Raw genomic sequence first — 25,300 nt, 5'->3', positions numbered from 1 at the left:
TCCTTTATTAATCACCGTTCTCATTTTCTATAGGACCAATACTCAATTTGTTGACTATTTTTGTATCTTGCACTCTAATAATAATCTTTATTATTGTCACAAGTAGACTCGCATTAACATTGCAATGAAGTTACTGTGAAATTCCCCATCAACTGTTTGATCATTCCTTGTTGTTTCAATATTCTGTCCAATCTTCTGACTTCCTCCCCCCCCCCCCCCCCCCCCCCCCCCAATCTTTGCACAATTATATGCTTTTTCTTTAAGTTTGGTACTTACTTTAACTTTTTTTAGTTAACCACAGATGATTGGTCCACTTCTGGAATTTTTCTTTCTTGTTGGAAAATATCTATTCTGTGTATCCAGAATATCCTCTTTCAATGACTCTATCATCCCTTAACCCAATTTGCCAGCTCATTTTAGCTAAATGTGCTTTCATGCCCTCATTATTGCCTTTATTTAAGTTTGAAATACTAGTCTTCGACCCATTTGTCTCTCCCTCAAACTGAATACAAATGTTAATCATATTTAATCATACCTAGAAGTGCCTTCACTATGACAGCACAAATGAACCCTGTCCCATTGCGCAATACCGGAGAGCCTGCTCTCTGACTGGTACCAGAATGTGCTGTTCCAAGAAACCATCCTGAAAACATTCTATGAATTTTCATCTGGACTTCCCTTGGCCATTTGATTTGCCAGTCTATATGCGGCTAGACAGCTGGTTTGTAATGCAGAACAAGGCCAGCAGCGTGGGTTCAATTCCCGCACCAGCTGAGTACTCCCTTTGTGTACCCGAATAGGCGCCAGAATATGGCAACTCGGGGCTTTTCACAGTAACTTCATTGCAGTGTTAATGTAAGTCTACTTGTGACAATAAAAAGATTTTTTTTAAAAGATTAAAATTCCCCATGATTATCGCTCTGTCTTTTTGACAAGCTCCCATTATTTCTTCCTTTACACTCCCTCCTACCATGTGGATACAATTAAGGGGCCTGTACACCACTCCCACAAGTGACATTGTGCGTTTATCATTTCTCATCTCTATCCAAACGGTTTCTTCATGCTGAATTAGGTCCTCCCTCTCGAATGTGCTAATACCATCATTAATTGACAAAGCCACCTCTCCAACCTTTCCTCGCTTCCAGTCCCTCCTAAATGTTGGGTACAATTTAACATTCAGCTCCCAATCTATGTCATCCTGCAGCCATGTTTCTGTGATGGCTATCAGATCATACTTATTTCTTTTGATTTGAGCCATCATTTCATCTGTTTTGTTTTGAATGCTACATGCATTCAGATACAGAGCTTTTAGTTTTGTCCAATTATTTATGTAATCTCTAGCCTTAGCTGCTGATTTACTCTTTGATTTATACTCCTCTACTTACTGTCATGGTCTGGTTATCATTTCCCACATTAATACTTTTCTCTAGTCTTTGATGTACTGCATTTTCGTAAACTTGATTCTATGCCCCACTATTTAGTTTAAGGCTCGCTAAATTTTCCTAGTTAGATGGCTTGCGAGCATACAGGTAACAGCATAGTTCAAGCGTAGGCCATTCCAATATTACCTTTGAGGTTCTATTTTTTAATTTAGTGTCTTGCTAAAGGTGGAGGCTGGAGACAAGGAAGTACACAATATTATGTACTGGAAAATGCTTCAATCAGAGTAGAATGCAAGGCTGAACTAAAACAAAAAGGAGAAATCATATGTGAGGTTTTATTTGCAGGTGGCTGCTCCAGGCTAGCATATTCAGAAGGATCTGCAGCTTATTGCAGACTGATTTGCTGCAGTGGAAAACAACTCTGACCTTATTAAACTGGAGAAAAGATGGATCATGTACCAACCAGCCCCAGGGAAACACTATGCCAAACCTACAGTCACATTGGCAAAACTCAATTAAATGTCATCATCCAGTTCATCTAATGACTAGCCTCTTGCCAAGTGATGCACTACCATAGCACTTTGGCAGACAATGCCATAACTCATACTCGACTTGGTTCAGGTGGTAACACTCCTGGCTCTGAATTAAAAGGTTGTGCTTTTAAGCCTCAATTCAGGACTGGAGCAAAGCATCTCAGCCAACATGTCAGTGTTGTGCTGAGAGGAAGGTCACTCGTTGAATGAAAAGTTCAGCAAACTCAAACATCTGCTTTCTATAGCAGTTCATGTACATGTTAAAAATTCAAAGGAGTTTCAGAAAAAGAGCAACGGGTTGTTCTGTGCCCTGGACAACATTCTTGCCTCAGCCAAACACCACCGAAAATGAATTTAACTTAGTCAATCTTTTATCTCACTGTTACTTGAAAAATGAAATGAAAATGAAAATAACTGCCCCATTCACCTGCAATGACTTACCCTTAGACATTTCTCAGAAGGTGATAAAAACACAATTTTTTTCTGATTTAATAAACATTAAAGTGCCTCCTCATATCGGAAACGTCAACTCGATATTTAGAAACGAGGTCTGGAACTAACAGGAGAATCAAGCTCATAACACAGCTGACGGTGTTGGATTTATCACTGTCAACGCTCACCCCTATAATGGATGAAAAACCTGGACAAGTTACCACCATCAGAAGATATTTTGCTCAGCTATACCTCCAACACCCGTCACAGACAAAGTGAGACAGAACTATTGAAATCTCTGCTCCCTTTCCAACTGCCCATATTCAGTAGACAATAGAGAGGAAGACGTGTGTTTTTAAACTCCAGAGTGTATGGACAATTTCAATAACCAGCAGCAAGCATTTCATGGATTTAGATAAGAGAGGACTGTTCATTTACATGCTCACCCCGATGTCTAACACGACAACATTAATTCACAAATATACGCAAGGAAAAGACAGCTGAAGAGAATAGTGCATATTAACAGGTTATAAGTAAAACAGAGTTCATAATTCACATTCCGTCTTGGTCTGGAAAACACAAGTTGCAGGTCTGATGAAGAAAACATCTTCACTCCTGAATGGTAGTTTAGACAAATACATCAGTCAAAGCGGTCTGCCAAAGTCATGTCAGGATTCATTCGAAGGGATGGCCTTTTTGCAGGTCATAAAATTAGTTGCTCAGAGTCTCATTACAGGTGGGTTTGCTAAATTGGTGGACCTGGAGAGGAACAGGCTTGGAGACATTGCAATGTTACAGCCTCTGGTTCTTTTAAGGCATAGGTTTACTGGCTTGCTGCTGTTAACTCTTACTTTCTGCAGTCAGCATTCAATGATTACAAAGGAATAAACATGGTCGCCTTATCATGTGACTCATCACAATTGCAGTTCCTATCCCAAATCTGGTGTTTGCCTGGGCCACATCCTAGTTTATTGTTTGAAGACATTTATCCTGGGGGAATTAACACAGTCACCTTCTTCATTTAAAAAAATACTCACATAATTCAGGATTGCCCTTTGATGGTATCAAGATGTGTGTGGTTGCCACCTTTCCACCTGGGAAGTCCTATTTTGCCTTTGTTAAATAGTGAGTCTGTTTTTGAATACACAAGCCTGGTCATCTGACCTTTAGTGGCCAGCTTTGTAACACATTGCTGATTCCTTGAAGAATAGGCTAACTTCAAAGAGTCCACAATAAATAAAGCTTGTAAGTTAGAAAAGGACATGCCTTCACTGGGCACGACACATCTGAATAAACTTTCAATGACAAGATCCTCAATTGTGGCAAAAACAATGCACATTGCGTGCAGAGTCATAGATGTTTACAGCATGAAAACAGGCCCTTCGGCCCAGCTTGTCCATGCCGCCCAGTTTCTATCAGCTAGCCCACTTGCCCGCACTTGGCCCATATCCCTCTATACCCACCCTGCCCAATTTGATACAAGCTGAGTTGTTCTGGTCTGGAGTCCAAAATGCCAAAAGAAAATCCTTAACACTTTGGAGGAGAGGTACAGAAATTGGGCAGATAATCAAAGTGATATAGGAACATGCCGTAGAACAGCCTCAAGCTGTTTAACATTGTTGACAGCTGGGCAAATCTTGCAGCTGATCATATGTGCAAAACAATACATGGTAGTGTTAGCTTGTTCAAACACAAATGCTGATCTCCTGCGGCAACAACAAAAACATCAACACCAACATCCTGTTGAATCAAAATGGTTGCTGGGGTCTATGAAATGTGCCAGACAGCTTGCATCAGTTATACTTCCTTCAACAAGCATTGGCACAATCATCAAGACTAATTTGCTTTCAGCAAGGATAGTAACCTTGGAATAAAAAGGATTACTGCTAACACAGGCCCTCTGGTACTTTACCCAAAGAGTCATTCCTCATATTCTAGCTTGGATTTTGAGTGTTGGTCAACTGGTACAACATCACCATTAAAGCCCGAGGGCATGAGCATTAACACCAAAGCATTTTTCAGAAAAGTTCATGAGTAGAGTCCAGGGGTGGAATTTACTGGCCTCCCCGTGGGGAGTTTGGTGGTTAGGGTGTGGAGAGGTGTGCATTTAATCAGGCGGGAAGGTGGCAGGTGGGGCCCTTGCTGCCTTCCTGCCTCCACCATTTAAGTCAGTGGTGCGAAGGCCAGGCAGGGAGCAGGGCAGTCACTCCCCCGCCTTCTGCTGACCCTTCGCCCCCTCCCCTCCCCCCAACTCCCATAACACCCCTTTCATCATCACCCACCATCGTCTGGGATTCAGCAACAATCTTCAGCCTTGGGTACGTGCAGTAGCAGCAGCAGTCACTACTACCCCAATGCAGCAGCATTTCAATAGAGACGCCAGCCTCTAATTGGCAGGTAGGTCTCAATGGACAGGACCTCCACCCCCTAGGATCAAAGAAGGCTTGCCACTTCCAGTTAATTAATTCCCTAAAAGAGGTAACATGGGGCTCCCAATGGCAAGACCTCCATCGCCTGCATGAAATCCATCCCCAAGAATGGGCATACTCACTGACGTTTCAATTCCTTAGCCCAAAGGGGTGAAAGGACCAAAATGATGTCATGGATAAACAGTTAATTCTTAGCACAAGAACATCGAGGAATTCAGAGTCTGCATGGCTTAGTACGACAGCAGGTGCAATTTTTAAAAAGGGTATTTATCGAGGAAATACATTATCCTTAAGCAGAGTGCCTGAAAATATTTTTCATTAGTGTTTGGCTTGCAAGTATTTTATCGAGTACATGATGCCATTGCTGTAAAAATATTTCTGTACAATCAATTCCAGTGCACATGGTTCAAAAATAATAATAAGGCTGTTCGGAAGAAAGTTGCAGGAGTGGTTTCGGTGAGCAGTTCAGAATGAACTAGGTTGATTATACGTCCAAATGTTACCCACATACTGCACACTATTTTGGCTCAATAACAGCCTTCCACTCCATCCCAATATCTGGTTTGCTTTACTCTTTGCAGCTGAGCATTTAAAAAAAAAATCATTTAAGGAATGCGGGTGTCGCTGGCTGGGCCAGCATTTATTGCCCATCCCTAGTTGCCCTTCAGAAAGTGGTGATGAGCTGCCTTCTTGAACCGCTGCAGTCCTTGACGTGTAGGTACACCCGCTGTGCTCCGCTGATCTGTTAAGGAGGGAGTTCCAGGATGTTGCCCAGCAACAGTGAGGAACGACAATACATTTCCAAGTCAGGGTGGTGAGTGACTTAAGGTGACCATCACTGTTGTGACAGTTTCAATTTATTGTCAATCAGAATCCTCAGACCTCTTCGATTTTTCATGCACATTTATTATTTTCTTTCCATTCAAGTCACTTCTTGCAATTTCTGTCCCCACTTTGCATTTTTCTGCATTGAACTTCATCTACTAATAATAATAATTGCTCATTGTCACAAGTAGGCTTCAATGAAGTTACTGTGAAAAGCCCCTAGTCGCCACATTCCGGCGCCTGTTCGGGCAGGCTGGAACGGGAATTGAACCCTCGCTGCTGGTCTTGTTCTGCATTACAAGCCAGCTGTCTTAGCCCACTATGCTAAACCAGCCCCTAAATCTGCTAAATCTGCCGTTCATCTGTGCAGATATATTCAAATCCTTCCGTAGTTTATCGTGTTCAATTTTGGAGTCTTATCGCTGAACCTTCCTGTACATCCTCAGTATTGCACTTAAGTGTCACCTCGGTCCTAAAGTGGGGCTTCAAGCAGGGCCAACAGCGCTATTGCTGGGCCAGGCTGACATTTGAAATGAAAAAAAAAATGAAATGAAAATTGCTTATTGTCACAAGTAGGCTTCAAATGAAGTTACTGTGAAAAGCCCCTAGTCGCCACATTCCGGCACCTGTTCGGAGAGGCTAGTACGGGAATTGAACTGTGCTGCTGGCCTGCCTTGGTCCGTTTTAAAAGCCAGCTATTGAGCCCTGTGCTATTTGGCAAACCGCCACGGTACCTAATGTGGTGAACTGTGGCAAAAGACACCCTGCATGGTGGTCTAGCACTTTAATCCATTTAAGGATTCTCATCCTTTGGCTTGACTGGGTTGCACAAGCAGCTAGGGGGTGATGTGTGATCTGAGGACTGAACAAATTGGAGAAAAACGAAAAAGACGAAATCTAACACTGCATCCAATATACAGTCATGAAACAGACACAGTGGTGATGAAATTAGCAGCGTGGTGCCCTATGTCTGCGACCCCATGCAAATAAGTAAACCTATAAAACTCGACATAACTCAGAAAAGCCCTCACAACACCAGGGCTTTAAAAATACTCACTTGTCTTTGTATTTTGTTGAAAGGGATAAAGTTACGTTGTAGCAAAATGTTAAAACTTCTACATTAGAGAAGGCACCTACTTTATTTATACATAAATCAACTGAAGGCAATGGGCTCAACTGCAGCCTCAGGTGACTGTGTGGATTTTGCATGTTCTTCCCATGCCTGCATGGATTTCCTCCGGGTGCTCCAGTTTCCTCCCACAGTCCAAAGATGTGCAGGTCAGGTGAATGGGCCATGCTAAATTGCCCCTTAGTGTCCCAAGATGAGCAGGTTAAGTGGGTTTACGGGAATATGTCAGGGGATTAGGCCGAGGTAGGGTGCTCTTTCAGAGAGTCGATGCAGACTCAATGGGCTGAATGGCGGCCTTCTGCATTGTTCGGACTCTATGGAAATGGCTCTACCCTAAATTATAATTTCAGCTGGACCATGGGAAAGAACTCTCCGATGAAAATAAACCACATCTATCAAATGCAAAACTTCTCTCAACTGACAAGGTTACTGTCTCTTCTCCCCCATTAACAAGTTACACATCTAGATCTACATTTATACTGTATAAACCAAAAAAAATATTTCATTCGGAAAGCTTTGTTTGGACTTAGCCTGATAGGACGTTTCAGTTTCAGCAAGGTATTTAAATCACCACTTTTGTTAAGGCTTCACATCAACACATTGCCTTCAGTTGATTTATGCATAAATAAAGTAGGTGCCTTCTCTAATGGAGACGTTATCAAATTTCGTTACAACGTAACTTTATCCCTTTCAGCAATATACAAAGACAAGTGAGTATTTTTAAAGCATATTAACTTTTAGTCTTCGCAGACGCCAAAATACTGGCCAAAATCCTAGCCAAAAGGCTAGAAGACTGTGTACCTGAGGTGGTCACAGAGGACCAGACGGGCTTCGTCAAAGGTAGACAGCTTACCGCGAACATCAGGCGCCTGCTGAACGTGATAATGACCCCCTCCGGGGAGAGAACACAAGAGGTGATCGTCTCCCTGGACGCAGAAAAGGCCTTCGACAGAGTCGAATGGAAATACCTCATAGAGGTACTGGAGCGGTTCGGGCTTGGAACAGGGTTCACCGCTTGGGTAAAGCTCCTATACAACGCTCCCATGGCGAGTGTACGGACCAACAATACCAACTCCCAATACTTCCAGATGCACAGGGGCACCAGACAAGGATGCCCACTGTCCCCGCTGCTGTTCGCACTAGCAATCGAACCGCTAGCAATCGCGCTCAGGGCAGCAAAAAATTGGAGGGGGATCCGAAGGGGAGGTAGAGAGCACAGAGTCTCACTCTATGCGGATGATCTGCTCCTCTATATCTCGGACCCACAAAGCAGCATGGACGGAATCATAGCGCTCCTGAAAGAGTTTGGAGCCTTCTCGGGCTACAAACTCAACATGAGCAAAAGTGAGATCTTCCCAGTACACCCGCAAGGGGGGGGGGGGGGCAGCACTAAAGGGCCTGCCGTTCAAACAAGCCCGAAATAAATTCCGCTACCTGGGGATCCAAATAGCCCATGACTGGAAAGGGATCCACAAATGGAACCTCACCAGCCTGACGGAGGAAGTTAAAAAGGACCTGCAAAGATGGGACACACTCCCGCTCTCCCTCGCGGGGAGAGTCCAGACGATCAAAATGAACGTACTGCCCAGGTTCCTTTTCCTGTTTAGATCCATTCCGATCTACATCCCCAAGGCCTTTTTCAAAGCGCTGGACAAACATATCATGGCGTTCGTATGGGGGGGTAAAAATGCTAGGATCCCAAAGAAGGTCATACAAAAAACAAAATCCAGGGGGGGGCTAGCCCTCCCGAATCTACAATTCTACCACTGGGCGGCAACAGCCGAGCGAGTAAGGGGATGGATCCAGGAGCCAGAAGCCGAGTGGGTGCGTGCGGAGGAGGCCTCCTGCATGGGAACCTCCCTCCGGGCCCTCGCCACGGCAGCACTCCCATCCCCACCCAAAAAACACTCCACCAGCCCAGTGGTGACGGCCACCCTCCAATCCTGGAACCAACTGCGGCAGCAATTTGGCCTGTACAAAATGTCGGACAAGGCTCCCATCTGCAACAACCATAGGTTCACACCAGCACTGACTGACGCCACCTTCAAAAGGTGGAGGCAGGACGGGGGGACACTGACAGTCAAGGACCTATACACGGACGACAGGATCGCAACACTGGACGAACTGACAGAGAAATTTCAGCTAGCTGGGGGGAACGAGCTACGGTACCTGCAGCTCAAAAACTTCCTACGAAAGGAGACAAGGACATACCCACAACCGCCACGACGGACACTACTGGAAGACCTACTGGACGCAAGTATCCTACAGAAAGGGAACTGTAGTGACATGTATGACCGACTGGTAGATAGGGACGACACCGTACTGGACGCAACAAGAAGGAAATGGGAGGACGACCTGGGGATGGAGATAGGGTGGGGACTCTGGAGCGAAGCACAGCATAGGGTCAACTCCACCTCCACGTGCGCAAGGCTCAGCCTGACGCAACTAAAAGTGGTACATAGAGCCCACTTAACGAGAAACCGTATGAGTAGGTTCTTCCCGGAGGTGGAGGACAAATGTGAGCGGTGCCAGAGAGGCCCGGCCAACCACGCCCACATGTTCTGGTCTTGCCCCAGACTTGTGGAGTACTGGACAGCCTTCTTCGAGGCTATGTCCAAAGTGGTGGGGGTGAGGGTGGAGCCATGCCCGATAGTGGCGGTCTTCGGGGTTTCAGACCAGCCAGATCTATTCCTGGGGAGGAGGGCGGATTCCCTTGCCTTTGCCTCCCTGATTGCCCGCCGTAGAATCCTGTTTGGCTGGCGGTCAGCAGCACCACCCAGAGCTGCAGACTGGCTGTCCGACCTCTCGGAATCTCTCCAAATGGAGAAAATCAAATTCGCCATCCGAGGGTCGGACGACGGCTTCCACATAAGGTGGGAGCCATTCATGCAACTGTTCCGGGACCTGTTTGTGGCCAACGTACAGGAGGAAGAATAGTCGGGTGGCCAAGAACCAGGGGAAAATGGACGGGAATCGGGGGAAGGTAGCCGGGGGGAAAGGGGGGGGGGGGGGGGGGGGGGGGGGGCTACGGGCTCGGTATGGGGGTTTGATGGCAAGCCAAGGCCCAAAACCAAACTATAAATAAATGCCTATAAACATGTGCCTCGGCCATATTGGGGAATGTAAAATATGTATGCTAGCTAAAGGGGGCGGCCACAATTATTGTTATGAAGATGCTTACCTGTAAATATTCATGTTAAATTTTTGTGTTTTCCTTTTTTTTTCTCTCTCTAATAACTTGTAATTTGTCATATATAAAATATGAAAACTCAATAAAAAAACATTTAAAAAAAAAACTTTTAGTCTTACTAACACAGTAAAAATGAAACAGGTTAATTCTGATACAGGATCCTCCATTAAGACCATAAGACCATAAGACATAGGAGTGGAAGTAAGGCCATTCGGCCCATCGAGTCCACTCCACCATTCAATCATGGTTGATTTCAACTCCATTTACCCGCTCTCTCCCCATAGCCCTTAATTCCTCGAGAAATCAAGAATTTATCAATTTCTGTCTTAAAGACACTCAACGTCCCGGCCTCCACCGCCCTCTGTGGCAATGAATTCCACAGACCTACCACTCTCTGGCTGAAGAAATTTCTCCTCATCTCTGTTCTAAAGTGACTCCCTTTTATTCTAAGGCTGTGCCCCCGCGTCCTAGCCTCCCCTGCTAATGGAAACAACTTCCCTACGTCCATCCTATCCAAGCCATTCATTATCTTGTACGTTTCTATTAGATCTCCCCTCAACCTCCTAAACTCCAATGAATATAATCCCACGATCCTCAGACGTTCATCGTATGTTAGGCCTACCATTCCTGGGATCATCCGTGTGAATCTCCGCTGGACCCGCTCCAGTGCCAGTATGTCCTTCCTGAGGTATGGGGCCCAAAATTGCTCACAGTATTCTAAATGGGGCCTAACTAGTGCTTTATAAAGCCTCAGAAGTACATCCCTGCTTTTATATTCCAAGCCTCTTGAGATAAATGACAACATTACATTTGCTTTCTTAATTACGGACTCAACCTGCAAGTTTACCTTTAGAGAATCCTGGACTAGGACTCCCAAGTCCCTTTGCACTTTAGCATTATGAATTTTGTCACCGTTTAGAAAATAGTCCATGCCTCTATTCTTTTTTCCAAAGTGCAAGACCTCGCACTTGCCCACGTTGAATTTCATCAGCCACTTCTTGGACCATTCTCCTAAACTGTCTAAATCTTTCTGCAGCCTCCCCACCTCCTCAATACTACCTGCCCCTCCACCTATCTTTGTATCATCGGCAAACTTGGCCAGAATGCCCCCAGTCCCGTCATCTAGATCGTTAATATATAAAGAGAACAGCTGTGGCCCCAACACTGAACCCTGCGGGACACCACTTGTCACCGGTTGCCATTCCGAAAAAGAACCTTTTATCCCAACTCTCTGCCTTCTGTCTGACAGCCAATCGTCAATCCATGTTAGTACCTTGCCTCAAATACCATGGGCCCTTATTTTACTCAGCAGTCTCCCGTGAGGCACCTTGTCAAAGGCCTTTTGGAAGTCAAGATAGATAACATCCATTGGCTCTCCTTGGTCTAACCTATTTGTTATGTCTTCAAAGAACTCTAACAGGTTTGTCAGGCACGACCTCCCCTTACTAAATCCATGCTGACTTGTCCTAATCCGACCCTGCACTTCCAAGAATTTAGAAATCTCATCCTTAACGATGGATTCTAGAATTTTGCCAACAACCGAGGTTAGGCTAATTGGCCTATAATTTTCCATCTTTTTTCTTGTTCCCTTCTTGAACAGGGGGGTTACAACAGCGATTTTCCAATCCTCTGGGACTTTCCCTGATTCCAGTGACTTTTGAAAGATCATAACTAACGCCTCCACTATTTCTTCAGCTATCTCCTTTAGAACTCTAGGATGTAGCCCATCTGGGCCCGGAGATTTATCAATTTTCAGACCTTTTAGTTTCTCTAGCACCTTCTCCTTTGTGATGGCAACCATATTCAACTCTGCCCCCTGACTTTCCTGAATTGTTGGGATATTACTCATGTCTTCTACTGTGAAGACTGACGCAAAGTACTTATTAAGTTCCTCAGCTATTTCCTTGTCTCCCATCACTAGATTACCAGCGTCATTTTGGAGCGGCCCAATGTTTACTTTTACCTCCCGTTTGTTTTTAATGTATTTAAAGAAACTTTTACTATCATTCCTAATGTTACTGGCTAGCCTACCTTCATATTTGATCCTCTCCTTCCTTATTTCTCTCTTTGTTATCCTCTGTTTGTTTTTGTAGCCTTCCCAATCTTCTGACTTCCCACTACTCTTTGCCACATTATAGGCTCTCTCTTTTGCCTTGATGCATTCCCTGACTTCCTTTGTCAGCCATGGCTGCCTAATCCTCCCTCTGATAACCTTTCTTTTCTTTGGGATGAACCTCTGTACTGTGGGGCGGGATTCTCCCAGCGCCGTGCCGGAGAATCGCCGCAACCGCGCCACGCCACCCTGACGCCGGCACACGCTTCTCCGAGGAGCGGAGAATCGGTGCTATTTGCGCCGGCGGATTTGGCGCTGTCCGCGGCTGACCCGCTGATTCTTGGCCTTGATGGGCCGAGCAGCTGTGCGGAAATGGCAGAGTCCTGCCGGCGCCGTCCACGTCTGCTCGCAGCTGGCGGGAACTCTGCGCCCTGGGTCGGGGGACGGCCTGTTGGGGGGGTGGGGGGGGAGAGAAGGGGGAGGGGGCTCCTTCACCAGGGGCGGGGCCTCCGATGGGGTCAGGCCCGCGATGGGGGCCCACCGATTGGCGGGCCGGCCTCTCCAGCCCGGCCCTATTTTGTTACGCGGCCGGCTCCTGAACCCCCGTGCAATGTTGCGTCGGGGCCAGCACGCTGAGGAAGTCACCCGCGCATGCACAGGTTGGTACGGCGCCGGGAAGGGAGGTTGGACCAGCGTGAACTGTTCCAGCACCGTGCTGGTCCCCTGTGGGGGCCAGAATCGGTAGTACCTGCGCCCGTTTCGTGCCATCATGACACGCGACGGCATTCACGACGGCGCGGACACTCTGCCTCCATTTTGGAGAATCCCACCCCTGATCTTGTCAAAAAAAAACAATTGTATACAACCATACATGCGTTGACAGGATTTTAAAAAAGTACTATATAATTCACAACTCATCCCAAGCCTATCTTTCCCTGGCTTCAATCTTAACATAATGGTCCTATTATGTGGGTTGATTCAGAAAATAGCAAGAGAATGTCAGTGCCTGAGGACGGGGTTATCAACTCCTACTTGCACATATATAGTGCTTTTTATATAGCAAAATATTCCACAAGTGCTTAAGCCAAAAATTGACACTGAGCCAAAGCAGATGATTTGTTGGCCAGCAAATATCACTGTAGCACAGTGGTTAGCACTGATGCTTCACAGTGCCAGAGTCCCAGGCTCGATTCCCGGCTTGGGTCACTATGTGTGCGGAGTCTGCTCGTTCTCCCTGTGTCTGCGTGGGTTTACTCCAGGTGCTCCAGTTTCCTCCCACAAGTCCTAAAAAAACATGCTGTTAGGTGAATTGGACATTCTGAATTCTCCCTCAGTGTACTTGAACAGGTGCTGGAACGTGGTGACTAGGGGCTTTTCACAGTAACTTAACTGCAGTTTTAATGTAAGCCTACTTGTGATAATAAAGATTATTATTATTGAATAGACAGGTGGCAAAAAGCATTGAGCGCAGCTAAGTCTTAAGGAGCGATTCAAAGAAGAAGACATGGAGAGATTTAGAGATGGAATTTCAGAGCATGTGTATATGCAACTGAAGGATTGGCTGCCAATGATGGAGAGATAGAAGTGTGTGATACAAACGAGGTCCAAGTTGGAGGAGCACAACTTTGAAAGGGCTATAGGCGATTACAAAGAAGGAACAAGACCATGGAGGAATTTAAAAACAAGGATGAGAATTTTAAAAATGGGGCATGGGCAGGACCAGGTCTCAATGTTGGTCAATGAGCATGAGATGATGAATGAATGGGACTTGATGAAAATTAGATTAAAGGCAACAGAGTTCTGGATGAGCTGAAGGCCATGGAGAAGGGAGGCTGACCAGATGAGCATTGGATTTTTCGAGTCCATAAATAAAACTCGAAATGACGGTTTCAACATTGAGTAGGTTAAGACAGGGAGAAGATTAGGCAATAGTAGAGGCATATTGTAAGGGGCAACGAAGAATTCACAACAATTTTTAGAGACAAATAAAACTTACTTTATTTAACATGTTTACAGCTCCACCCTACTGGGTCTTCTCTCGCCGGTGCCGGATTGGCCGATTCTATTTATACAAAGACACTTATCGAGAGAGTTCAGATTCTACAAGCTCCATGCGGTAGTGAATCTTCCCTATCCTATAAGACTATTGCGGGATATGACAAGTTAAAAATAGGTTGCCTTGGTGATGGAAAATGTATGAGATCAGAAGTTTACTTCCACGTATAAGTAGAATGCCAATGTTGAGAACAGTCTGGTTCAACATTTACCATGGAGAGGGATATAATACATGGCTAACTTGTGGTGGAGACCACAGACAATGGTTTCAATATTCCCAATGTTTACCCAAACAGTCATTGTAGAAATGTACAGCACGGAAGGAGGTCATTCGGCACATTATATCTATGCCGGGCAACAAATAACCATCCAGCCTAATCCCACTTTCCAGCTCTTAGTCCCGTAGCCTTTTAAGTTGTGGCAGTTCAAGTGAATATCCAAATGCTTTTTAAATGCAATGAGTATTCCTACCTCTTACCACCCTTTCAGGCAGCGCGTTCCAGATTCCCACCACCATCTGGGTGAAAATATTTCCCCTCAAATTCCCTGAAAACCTCCTACCCTCAACCCTAAATCTGTAGAATGACCCGTCAACCAAGGTGAATAAAGCCTTCCTATTCAGTCCAACTAACTCCATCATAATGTTATACACTTGGAGGAAGTTTGGGTAAATGGACAATGGGAAGGGCAGGATATGTTGAAAGCAGGTGAATGGACTGTCTCCATCTTAGGAGTAAAAATCTCCATGAGTCCCTCTCATTTTCTATTGGGGATCTGGGTGGAGGGGGCATAGAGAGTGGTTTCAGGAGATTATTGATCGTGGAGTAAAGCAATGTGTCAGCTGATCACCTACAAAAGAAAATAAGACTTGCATATAGCTGAAGAGAGATGAGCCGTCAAAGCTTTTCATCTTGCATTTATCAGGACAAACAAAAGAATGCCAACTATCAAACAACCTCAACAATTTGTACCGCAGGAGAAAAGTGTGCTGTTGGGTTCGCAAGTCGGCGCTGACTGGCCACGGGATAACCATGGAGAAAGCAATGGGAACTGTAAGTTCCCAGAGATCCCTTTTAATTCAAAGATGGTGCAAGGTTTGAACATGTCCTTTTATTTGCAGAGAGCCGATCCATGCATATGAATGTATATCGCTTCTAGTTAAGTGTAAATGAGCCATACTCAAACTGCCGCCACAACTGAAAAATCCTAAACAAAACGGCCACTGTTGGATGTGATTCCGCGATTAGGAGCACATGCTGAACAATCCTGAGTACGCTAATAGCTACACCAACAACCAGTTCAAGCTAATCAGTCCAGCTCGTAACATGGCTCATTTACACCCGCTTGAAGTTGCATGCGTTCAAGATGAAAAGCTTTAATAATATCTCTCTTTTTGGCAATATTCAAAATCTGCACCACCAAGAGACAAATAAGATGAAAACAAAAAGGTTTTCATCAATTCAAAGTGGAGAATATCAGGGAAGACAATGATAAGTGCTTGGCACAATTAATGAAAACTAAAGCTGCTTTTGGATCAGTGAAACAATTAATGGGAAAGAGGACAGTGAACAACTGTGGCAGTAATTGGGGACGTTTTTTGAAATCTACTGAAAGATTCTGTAGGACAGATGGTAGGGTCTCACAGGGCATGGCAGAGATATTAAATGGATCTTTTGTATCAGTTGCCGACAGCGCTCAATTAGCAGCAATAAGATATGCTGTTAACAGTAAGACCCTCAATATTGAAATTAATGAGGATACCGTCTCAGGAAGCAATTTGAAATAGATTGCTCTACCAACCCACCTGTTATCCATCCAAGGACCCTCAAAGTAATAGAATAGTGCGATATGCGTCATTGTCCATATCTCTAACAAATAGCTAGATTCAGGCACTGTTCCTTCAGACTGGAAGGATGTAAATATGTTCGATTTTTAATAAGTGTGATAAAGTAGAACCACGGCCATTAGTTAGACTTCAGTACTAGGTAAAGTGCTTGAAGATATTGTAAGAAATGCCTTATATTTCAGTGGCAGTGAAAAACTTTAAGGCAGCCAAAAGTCATGCAAGTTAAGCTATTTCTTTTGGTTTTCTGTATGGCTAGGTAACAAGAGAAGAAGTCACCAGGGACATTCAACATGGTTGCTGGAAAATGAAAATGAAAGAGATGGAATCTTGTGGAATAGTGATAAATAGCTACAATCGATTAAGAATTGACTAAAGACACATTGTCAGAAAGTGGCAGTCAATGGGTTTTGTTCTGCTTGTGTAGTCTAGTTATTAATGGTGTCCCGCAGGAATTATGTTGAGAACTTTCCTCTTTATTATCTTCAGAAAGTTCCTAGACGTAGATGTTGGGGAAATTATCCATTTATTTGATGCAAAGCGAGTGCGAGGATATAGAAGATGTTGTACTGCCACAAGAAGACCTTGATGTGTTGAGGAAACAGGCCTGTGTTTGTTTAACTAGAAAAATGTATTGTTTCACAGGTCTAACGTTAAAACCTTACTGGGAACAAAATCAAAGCGACTGATAAGCATTAAAGATTTGGGATCTCTAGAGTAATATGTCCCTAAATATACACGACCAATGCCATAGGTATCCAAATTTAACAAGATGTATCCATGAGTTAATTCATTAGAAAATAAAACATGCCTTTTTGTCACTTTACAAGACCTTGTCTGGAATTCATATTGAATACTGTCCAATTTTGCTTTCCTCATACGTTGGAGGTATTGCAGCTTTGGAAAGAGGCCAGAGAAGGACTACAAGTTTAATACCCTGTTCAGTAATCCAGATAGGGTTAAAAACCTGGATCTGCATATTTTAGATAAGTGTTGTCTCTGAGGAATTTGATCAAACTTTATTAAATAATTAAGGGATTAGTTTATGCCAAAGTGGTACATTACGGAGGTACTTTCCAATATAATTTAGGACAATATGCTTTCCTGAACTTGCTTTCATCCCCCAATGTGGTCAGAGAGGAATTCTCTGGAGTTTTTGCCTCAAATTAGCCTGGGTCTTTCAGTTTATTTTGCTTCTCCAAGGATATTACATGGCTCTAGGTGGGCATGGACTGTCTAAATCATGATGCAAAAGACATCATAACTATACGGGATGGATTACATAGGAAATAGGCAGTGGAGTAGGCCATTCGGCCCTTCGACATTCAATGAGATCATGAGCGATTTGCATTTTAACTCTACCATCTGCTGTGCTCCATATCCTTCGATATCTATCTGACAATTTCAGGTTTAAAATGATTAATTGAGCTAACATCTATCACTATTTGTGGGACAGAGTTCCAAACTTGCACCACACTTTGTGGAAAGACCAATTCCTAACTTCTCTTCTGCATTGCCTGTCTCCTTATCCTGGACTCTGCAATCTCATAAAATGTTTCTCTCCATCAATTATTTTCAAAAATCCTAAAAAAAACTCACTTAAATCATCGCCTAATCTTTCGTATTTCGGGAAATACAAGCTTAATTTATGAAACCTCTTTTCTTAATCGGACCCTGGGAGCATTGGTAACAGTACTAAATTGGCACTCTGCATAGTATTCCAGATCTGGTCTCGAACTCAACATGTCTACAGCAAAACCTCATCCACTTAATAACAAAGGTTATTATTTGGTCCAAAATTGGTGAGCTCATTATTTACCATGGCACCAATCTGTGTCATCAGTAAGCATGGATATATGGCTCTATATTAGGTTATCCAAGTCATTAACAAATATATTGAGTACTTGAGGCCATAGCATAGGTCCAAGGAGGACATCACTAATCATTTCCTTCCAATTCAATTACATGCGCATTATCTCTTACTCTTTTCCTGCCTAACCAGGTCAATATTATCTAACAGCTTCTTTGTGTAATTTTATCAAATGCCTCTAGAAGTCCATGATGTGGAGATGCCGGCGTTGGACTGGGGTGAGCACAGTAAGAAGTCTTACAATCATACAACACCAGGTTAAAGTCCAACAGGTTTGTTTCGAATCACTAGCTTTCGGAGCACTGCTGAGGAGCAGTGGTCCGAAAGCTAGTGATTCAAAACAAACCTGTTGGACTTTAACCTGGTGTTGTAAGACTTCTTACTGTGCTCTAGAAGTCCAAGCATGGATATTACCCAACTGCTTCAGTCACCCCACCCTCAATAATGGAGGAGCCCAGCACCTATGTGCAAAAGACAAGGCTGAAGCATTCATAACAATCTTCAGCCAAAAGCCAGAGTGGATGATCCATTGTGGTCTCCTCTGGAGGTCCCCAGCATCACAGATGTCAGTCTTCAGCCAATATGACTTACTCCATGTGATATCAAGAAATGGCTGAAGGCACTGGATACTGCAAAGTTGACAATATTCCAACAATACTCCTGAAGACTTGCGCTCCAGAACTTGCCACACCCAGAACCAAGCTGTTCCAGAACATTTACAACACTGGCATCTACCTGGCAATGTGGAAAATTGCCGAGGTGTGTCCTGCATGCAAGAAACAGGACAAATCCAATCCAGCCAATTACCACCCTGCTCTCTATCATTGGCAAAGTGATGGAAGGAGTCATCAACATTGCTATTAAGTGGCATTTGCTCAGCAATAACCTGCTCACCGCACTCAGTTTGGATTCCACCAGAGTCAATCAGCTCATGGCCTCATTACAGCCTTGGTTCAAATATGGACAAAAGAGCTGAATGCCAGAGGCGAAGTGAGAGTGACTGTCTTTGACATCAAGGCAGCATTTGACCGAGTACCACAGAATTTCGACAGTGCAAAAGGAGGTAGTTTGGCCCATTGATTCTGCACCGACCATCGAGTATGGCATCAAGGAGCCCTAAAAAAACCGGAGTCAATGGGAATCAGGGGAAATCTCTCCCCGAGCTAGAGTCATACCTGGGACAAATAAGATGGTTGTGGTAGTTTAAGGTCAATTATCTCAGCTCCAGGGTGTTACTGCAGGAGTTCCTCACAGTAGTGTCCTAGGTCAAACCAGCTTCAGGTGATTCATCAATCGATCTCCCTTCCATCATAAGATCAGAAGTAGGGATGTTTACAGATTATTGTCCCATGTTCAGCACCATTTGCAACTCCTCAGATCATGAAGCAGTCCATGTCCAAATGCAGCAAGACCTACCTGAACAATATCCAGGCTTGGGCTGACAAGTAGCAAGTTACATTCACACCACTCAAGTGCAAGCCAATGACCATCTCCTACAAGAAAGGATCTAACCATCACCTCTTGACATTCAATGGCATTACCATTGATCAGAAACTGAACTGGACTAGCCATATTAAAACTGTGGCTACCAGGACAGGCCAAATGCTCGGAATCCTCTGGTGAGTAACTCACATCCTGATCCCCCAAAGCCTGTACACCATCTACAAGGCACAAATCAGGAGTGTAATGGAATACTCTACACTTGCCTGGATGAGTGAAGCTTCAACAACACTCAAGAAGCTCACTCAACACCATCCAGGACAAGGCAGCCCGTTTGATTGCTCCCCCTTCCAAAAACATTCAAACCCTCAACCCTCCACCACTGATGAACAGTGGCAGCAGTATGTACAAGATGCCAAGGTTCCTGAGATAGCACCTTCCAAACCAATGTCTGCTACCATCTACAAGGACAGGAGCAGCAGATACCTGGGAACACCACCACCAGGAGGTTCCCCTCCAAGTCATTCTCCACCCTGACTTGGAAATATAGCACCGTTCCTTCACTGTTGCTGGGCAAAATCATGGAACGCCCTCCCTAACAGCACCATGGGTGTACCCACACCTCAGGGACTGCAGCGGATCAAGAAGGCAGCTTACCACTATCATTTGAAGAGCAAATAGGGATGGGCAATAAATGCCGGCCTAACCAGCGACACCCACATCAAGTAAGTTAATTTTTTTAAATGTCCTCAAAAAATGCAATCGGGTTTGTTAGACATGAGCAACCCTTTACAAATCTATGTTGGCTCTCTCTCTAATTAGCTCAAAGTTCTCCAAGTATTCAGTCATTCTGTACCCAATCACATATTCCAATAACGTACCACAACAGATGCTAGACTAACAAGTCAATAATTTCCTGATTTCACTCTCACCCCTTTCTTAAATACGAATTATATTTGCAATTTTATAAAATAAATCAGGAATGTAATTCTTTCATTTCGATATAATGAAAGTGAATCAGAGGAAAAGTTTCCTTTGCTGTACCTGTATTTAAAATTGAACAATAATTTTGAGAGACTTTCCAACACGCGGTTAATAAAATGACGGCACAAGCAACACAATATTTTTGTTGACAATGTCAGAAGCTGGAAAGAAGGTGATGCAGTCTCCTGAAGTGGAACCTAAGAGTCACTGAACTACATTTTGGAATGAAATGGAAGGTGTGGACAAATCTGCAGTGAAATTTGGTTATTTTCAGACTGATGAAGTGTCTTTTCCTGACTGGAGAATGTCAATGTGCTTCCATTTCAATTATTACTGCTCAACAAGGCAGCTGCACAGTATTACATGCAAAGGAACATAGCTGAGGCTAAACATGGACTGTCTCTCATCTGAAGTGCTGTGCCAGACATACTATAATCTGTTCAACTCAATGTAGTGGCATAAACTGCTAGCTGAGTAAATATATATCAATGGTCTGCTTGGATACCTTTTTAAAAAATGGTTTTAAATGTTTCTGGTCTTACACTTTTGTGTGTCGAGAAGATGTGTTTCACTGAAGGAATCAAATACTCACGGTTTCTTGGGATTTCTCCTTGACATCGTAGACCGTTAACTTCACCCGTGTTTCCTCATAAATGGGATAGCCCGGTGGGAAAGTAGCGCCAGTCAAAAACACTGGATCTCTTGTTCCCTGCGTGCCACAAGCAAACAGGCCTGTCTCAGTAAGCTAACAGCTGTGCACCGGGCAACATAAAAAGAAATGACAGATGAATGTACCAAAAAATTTTTTTAAAGGATGCTTTAAAAGCTGTAATACACAGTATTAGCAGCATTACCTTTAGTTTTTATGGACTCACAAATCGTGCTGAAACCCATCATTACTCAAGCAGCAGTTTAGCATGTGTTTAGCAGTGTCCCCAAATTACTCTGTCCCCAATTGTCATTTTTGCTGGTGTTCCTTTAAATACACTTTATGCTAATAAGTTGTATGGGAAAAAAAATCTACTTTATTTTAATTGTGATTCGGTTACAGTGGAGCCAACATCAGCATCCAGATGAAATGCTACTGCACCGTGAAGACCCCACTATATTCACATTGAATGTTGATTTTAGAATTTTAATTGCACCCTCTGTGCACCACCGCCTGCTCCTGGTGCAATTGTCATTCTAATTAAAAATCTCGCTGGAATTAGATTTAGTTCGATAGTTAGTGGCTCATCTCTATATTTTAAAAGCGCTTTGCTTGAATATCAGTAAATGAAATATGGCATCTCTGAGGAAAAAAAGGCTCAAGACATGAAGACCATTAGGACATCTATGAAAACATTATTTTGGGCTTCAACTTCATTCACTCCAAAACCAAACACCGGCATAGTGTAAAACATCTGATCTAGCGAGCAGTCACCTATTCTATAAAACGTCTTTTGGGGTAACTGGTGAGTTTTTATTCGCTGAAATGGTATGCCAGGGACAAATTTTAGATAACTCAATGGGCTGAATTTTCTCTCAGATGGTGAAGCCCCACCATTGATGTTCAAAGCAGGAGAAACCAACCCCAATCCGGTGATCAGTAGGACCCTGGAGCTGCATCTTGCTGGCAGCGGCCAATTAACAATTCAAAACCATACATGTGTCTTTGGGGAAGCCATGGTTAGACAGACAAACCCTGGGGGCATGTGATTTTGAAAATTATGTGGGGGGGAATGTTATGGTGGCGGTGCCTTGGGCATGTGGACAGCTATTGCCGGGGGCTGGGGTGGGGGGGGGGGGGGGGGGGAGATGGCCTCCATGAGCCATGGGACACCCATTAAGAAGGGATACTGGATGGTCACCTGTTTACCTGGCTGCCTCCCCACATATTGGCGGGCCCTCCTGATAGGGTCAAAATACCCGTGGGGACGGGAAGTGGCCCAATTAGCTGGTTGTGGTGCTAGGATTCTCACCACTGGCAATATGCCATGGCACCAGGAAGGTATCAAACTCCCCTTCCGAAGTCTTCCTGTGCCGTATTGCCAGTCCTCCCTGCCTCCTAGCCTATCTCCAATAGGCTGTAAAAATTCAGGCCATTGTGTTTACATTCACCAAATGAATTTGCAAGACACCAAATCTTCCTGATGCTAGTTACGTGAAATCTCATCCCACAGTGTGTTTTAATGTAACTTTAAAACATTTATTTTTATTTAAGAAAGGGTTTTGTTTGAAATTTGCTTGCAGTTTTGTTTCCATCTCTCTTACATTTCTAGGGTACTGTCCTACTTGCAGAGGCACCTCTTGGTACCTCACCCAAGGGCCTAGCATTTATGTGCAAAAGATGGTAGTGACTGCTTAGGGGAAATTCACAGCAACGCCCAACATAATCCTTAAATTGATGCAAAATTCTGCAAAGATGCTGGAGACCTGAAATAAAAACTGAGAGCGCTGTAAAACTCAGCAGGTCTGGCAGCATCTGTGGAGAGAGAAACAGAGTTAACACTTTAATTCTAATACCTGAACTTCACTGGAACATCATAGTAGGACAGAAATGTGAGCATGAGAGCAACATGATCACTTGAAGTGGTCAGGGTCAGGCTTGCAGATTAAAAAGCGTCACCCTGTCTGTGTTTGGTCGCCCCAATGTAAAGGAGAGCCATTGTGATCAGTGAGTACAGCATACTAAATTCAGCTGGAAGGAGTGTTTGAGGCCTGGGACATTGAGGAGGGATGAGGTAAAGGGCCAGGTGTTATACTTTCTGCGATTGCATGGGAAGGTGCTATGGGAAGGAAATGAGGTGTTGGGGTGATCCAAGAGAGGACCAGGGTGCCATAGAGTGCATAACTCGCACTCTTGCGGGCACTCAGCCACGATTGACTTCCACTTTCCACCATATCTACCTCCAAATTCAAAGGATTCTCTGGCAATTCTGCCACCACTAACGATTGGGTGGCACAGTGGCAAGTACTGCTGCCTCACGGCGCTAGAGACCCAGATTCAATGACAACCTTGGGTGACTGTCAAATTTGAACATTCTCCCCGCGTCGCGTGGGTTTCCTCCGGGTGCTCCGCTTTCCCCCCACAGTCTGAAGATGTGCATGTTAGGTGGATTGGCATACTAAATTGTCACTTAGGGTCCAAAGGTTAGGTAGGGTTATGGGGGGGGGGGGGGGGGGGAGTGGGCTTGGGTGGGGTGTTTCAGAGGGTCGGTGTAGACTCAATGGGCTAAATGGCCTCCTTTTGCACTGTAGGGATCATACGATAATGTCACCACCAAACACATCTTCACATCCTACCCCTGTTAGCATTCTAAAGGGATGATTCCTCCACAATAACACATCTCCTTGCCAACACAAGCTGAAAAAACAGCACCTCATCTTTCGATTCGGCATTTGACAGCTTTTTAGGCTCAGCATTGAGTTCCAAAACTTTACGCCATGAACTCTGTCCTCCATTTTGATTTTTTGCTGAGTGCCAGTCTATCTTATTTTAACACCTACTCTGCATCTGTGCTTTTTCTTTACTACAACCATTACCACTCCCCTTGCCTTTTGTTGCATGACATCCTCGGTATTTAATTTCTCTCTAACCCATTCCTGACCTTCCGTTTTGTTCCACCTGACCCTTCCCTACTTCTATAACAGCAGAAAACAAACTCATCCTATTTTTACCTCTCTTCAGTTCCAAAGAAGTGTCATATTGGACTCAAAACACTAACTCTGTTTCTCTCTCCACAGATGCTGCCAGACCTGTTGAGTTTTTACAGAACATCTTGTTTTTATTCCAAACCTTGCCCTCTGACAGCTGCACCAATTTTCATGCAATGATCTCTGGAAAGCCATCAGTTTAGCGAATACAGGCCAAGTTTCTCTTGCCTCAGCCAAGGGCACTGAAACCATCAGAGGTGCTCAGTGGCTGAGGCTCAGCATAGACTGGGGATGGAACTTGTTCACTACCTTGACCAGCTGATCTGCCAGGGAAAACCTAAGTGAAGTGTTAACTGGAATTTTTACTGCAGCCACCTTTTCATCCATTCATCTTCCGTTCATATTTACATGATTTCATAATCAATAAAAACAAACATATTTGTTCCACCCCAAGTTCCCCAAAGTTCTCCCCTTACTCTACTCCAAACATTGTTGGCTGGGATACAGGTCCATTTGCACTACCAGACCGTGGCTACCTCATCTAAGTTATTCTCTATGTGCTGATATAATGTGAGCTGGCGGACTATATAATGGGAATCACAGTCAAACCTGATCCTGTGCTCAGCTCATATTTTTGCACACATCTTCTTTCAACAGAGACCCATGAGTAATCTGGGTCAGTTCTGATCTGTAAGAGCTCAGCGTCATGCCGGCATCTGTATTTTTACTCAGTACAAGGATGGTTCAATGGATTTAATAAAAGTAACAGCCCAGTTTGTCCTTAACACAGTCTAAGAGACTGGGAGAAATGGATTCTAATTTTGTATCACATTTGGACATACATGCCCACAATCTGTGCTCCAGCATTAAGTGAAGCAATACTCTGCACATGATAACAGATAATAATATCAGTGTTTACTTTTGGATCATCTATAAATGATAGCCGCCTTGCAGCTAAACACAGCACATCATAGCAAATATCAGTATTTACTTTTCAGCAGCATCAAGCGGTAAATATCTTTCATTTCAGACTGTCATTCACTCTTACAAAATGCTAATTCTACCTAGAGCAGCACTGATGTAGAATGAACCACATTTATAGCAGCATGAACAGAAGGCTATTGGCAACACATTACCCCGTCACAGTGTAGCTTTGCTGCAAAAAAAAAACGTAAGTGGGCCTTACTGCCAGTGAGAAATTTGGAAAGCTTACAAGGAGCCTGCCTTTGCATAAAGAGACGGAGATACAGTAAACCGTGCTATTTTCAGCCAATTTGTAGCCTAGCAGTCTGCCAATTTGTGACAGATCGCCCACGACAGCTTTTCCCCATCATTAAGAGCTAATGCATTTATAAAAAAAACTTTTACAGACCTGCACTATGGCGACTCTTGCTTTCGATTTCTCTCCCACAGAGCTCTGTTGGCCTGCTTAATACCACATTAATACTAAAACCCAACACCATAAGTCATGTGGGCAGATCAAGTGCAATGGCTGTGGG

At 44.1% G+C, this 25,300-nt stretch overlaps 1 protein-coding gene across 5 annotated transcripts in view; it reads right to left on the bottom strand.

The window, feature by feature from the left end:
• inpp4b (inositol polyphosphate-4-phosphatase type II B) overlaps nucleotides 1–25,300 on the bottom strand; it is a 1,043,608-nt gene that overhangs the window by 469,767 nt on the left and 548,541 nt on the right. For 3 of the 5 annotated variants that reach the window (XM_038792440.1, XM_038792442.1, XM_038792441.1), the window contains one exon: nucleotides 20,758–20,874. The exons of 1 other annotated variant lie outside the window; for it this stretch is intronic. In XM_038792440.1, coding sequence (XP_038648368.1) covers nucleotides 20,758–20,874 — 117 coding nt within the window. Of the gene's footprint in view, nucleotides 1–20,757; nucleotides 20,875–25,173; nucleotides 25,289–25,300 lie in introns of those variants that run through there. One more of the 5 variants, XM_038792444.1, reaches the window with a different exon arrangement.

This window comes from Scyliorhinus canicula, chromosome 3, assembly GCF_902713615.1.
Source record: "Scyliorhinus canicula chromosome 3, sScyCan1.1, whole genome shotgun sequence".
Taxonomy (NCBI): Eukaryota; Metazoa; Chordata; class Chondrichthyes; order Carcharhiniformes; family Scyliorhinidae; genus Scyliorhinus; species Scyliorhinus canicula.
Note: the sequence above shows the minus strand (reverse complement) of the source record. Positions and strands in the feature narration are given on the sequence as shown.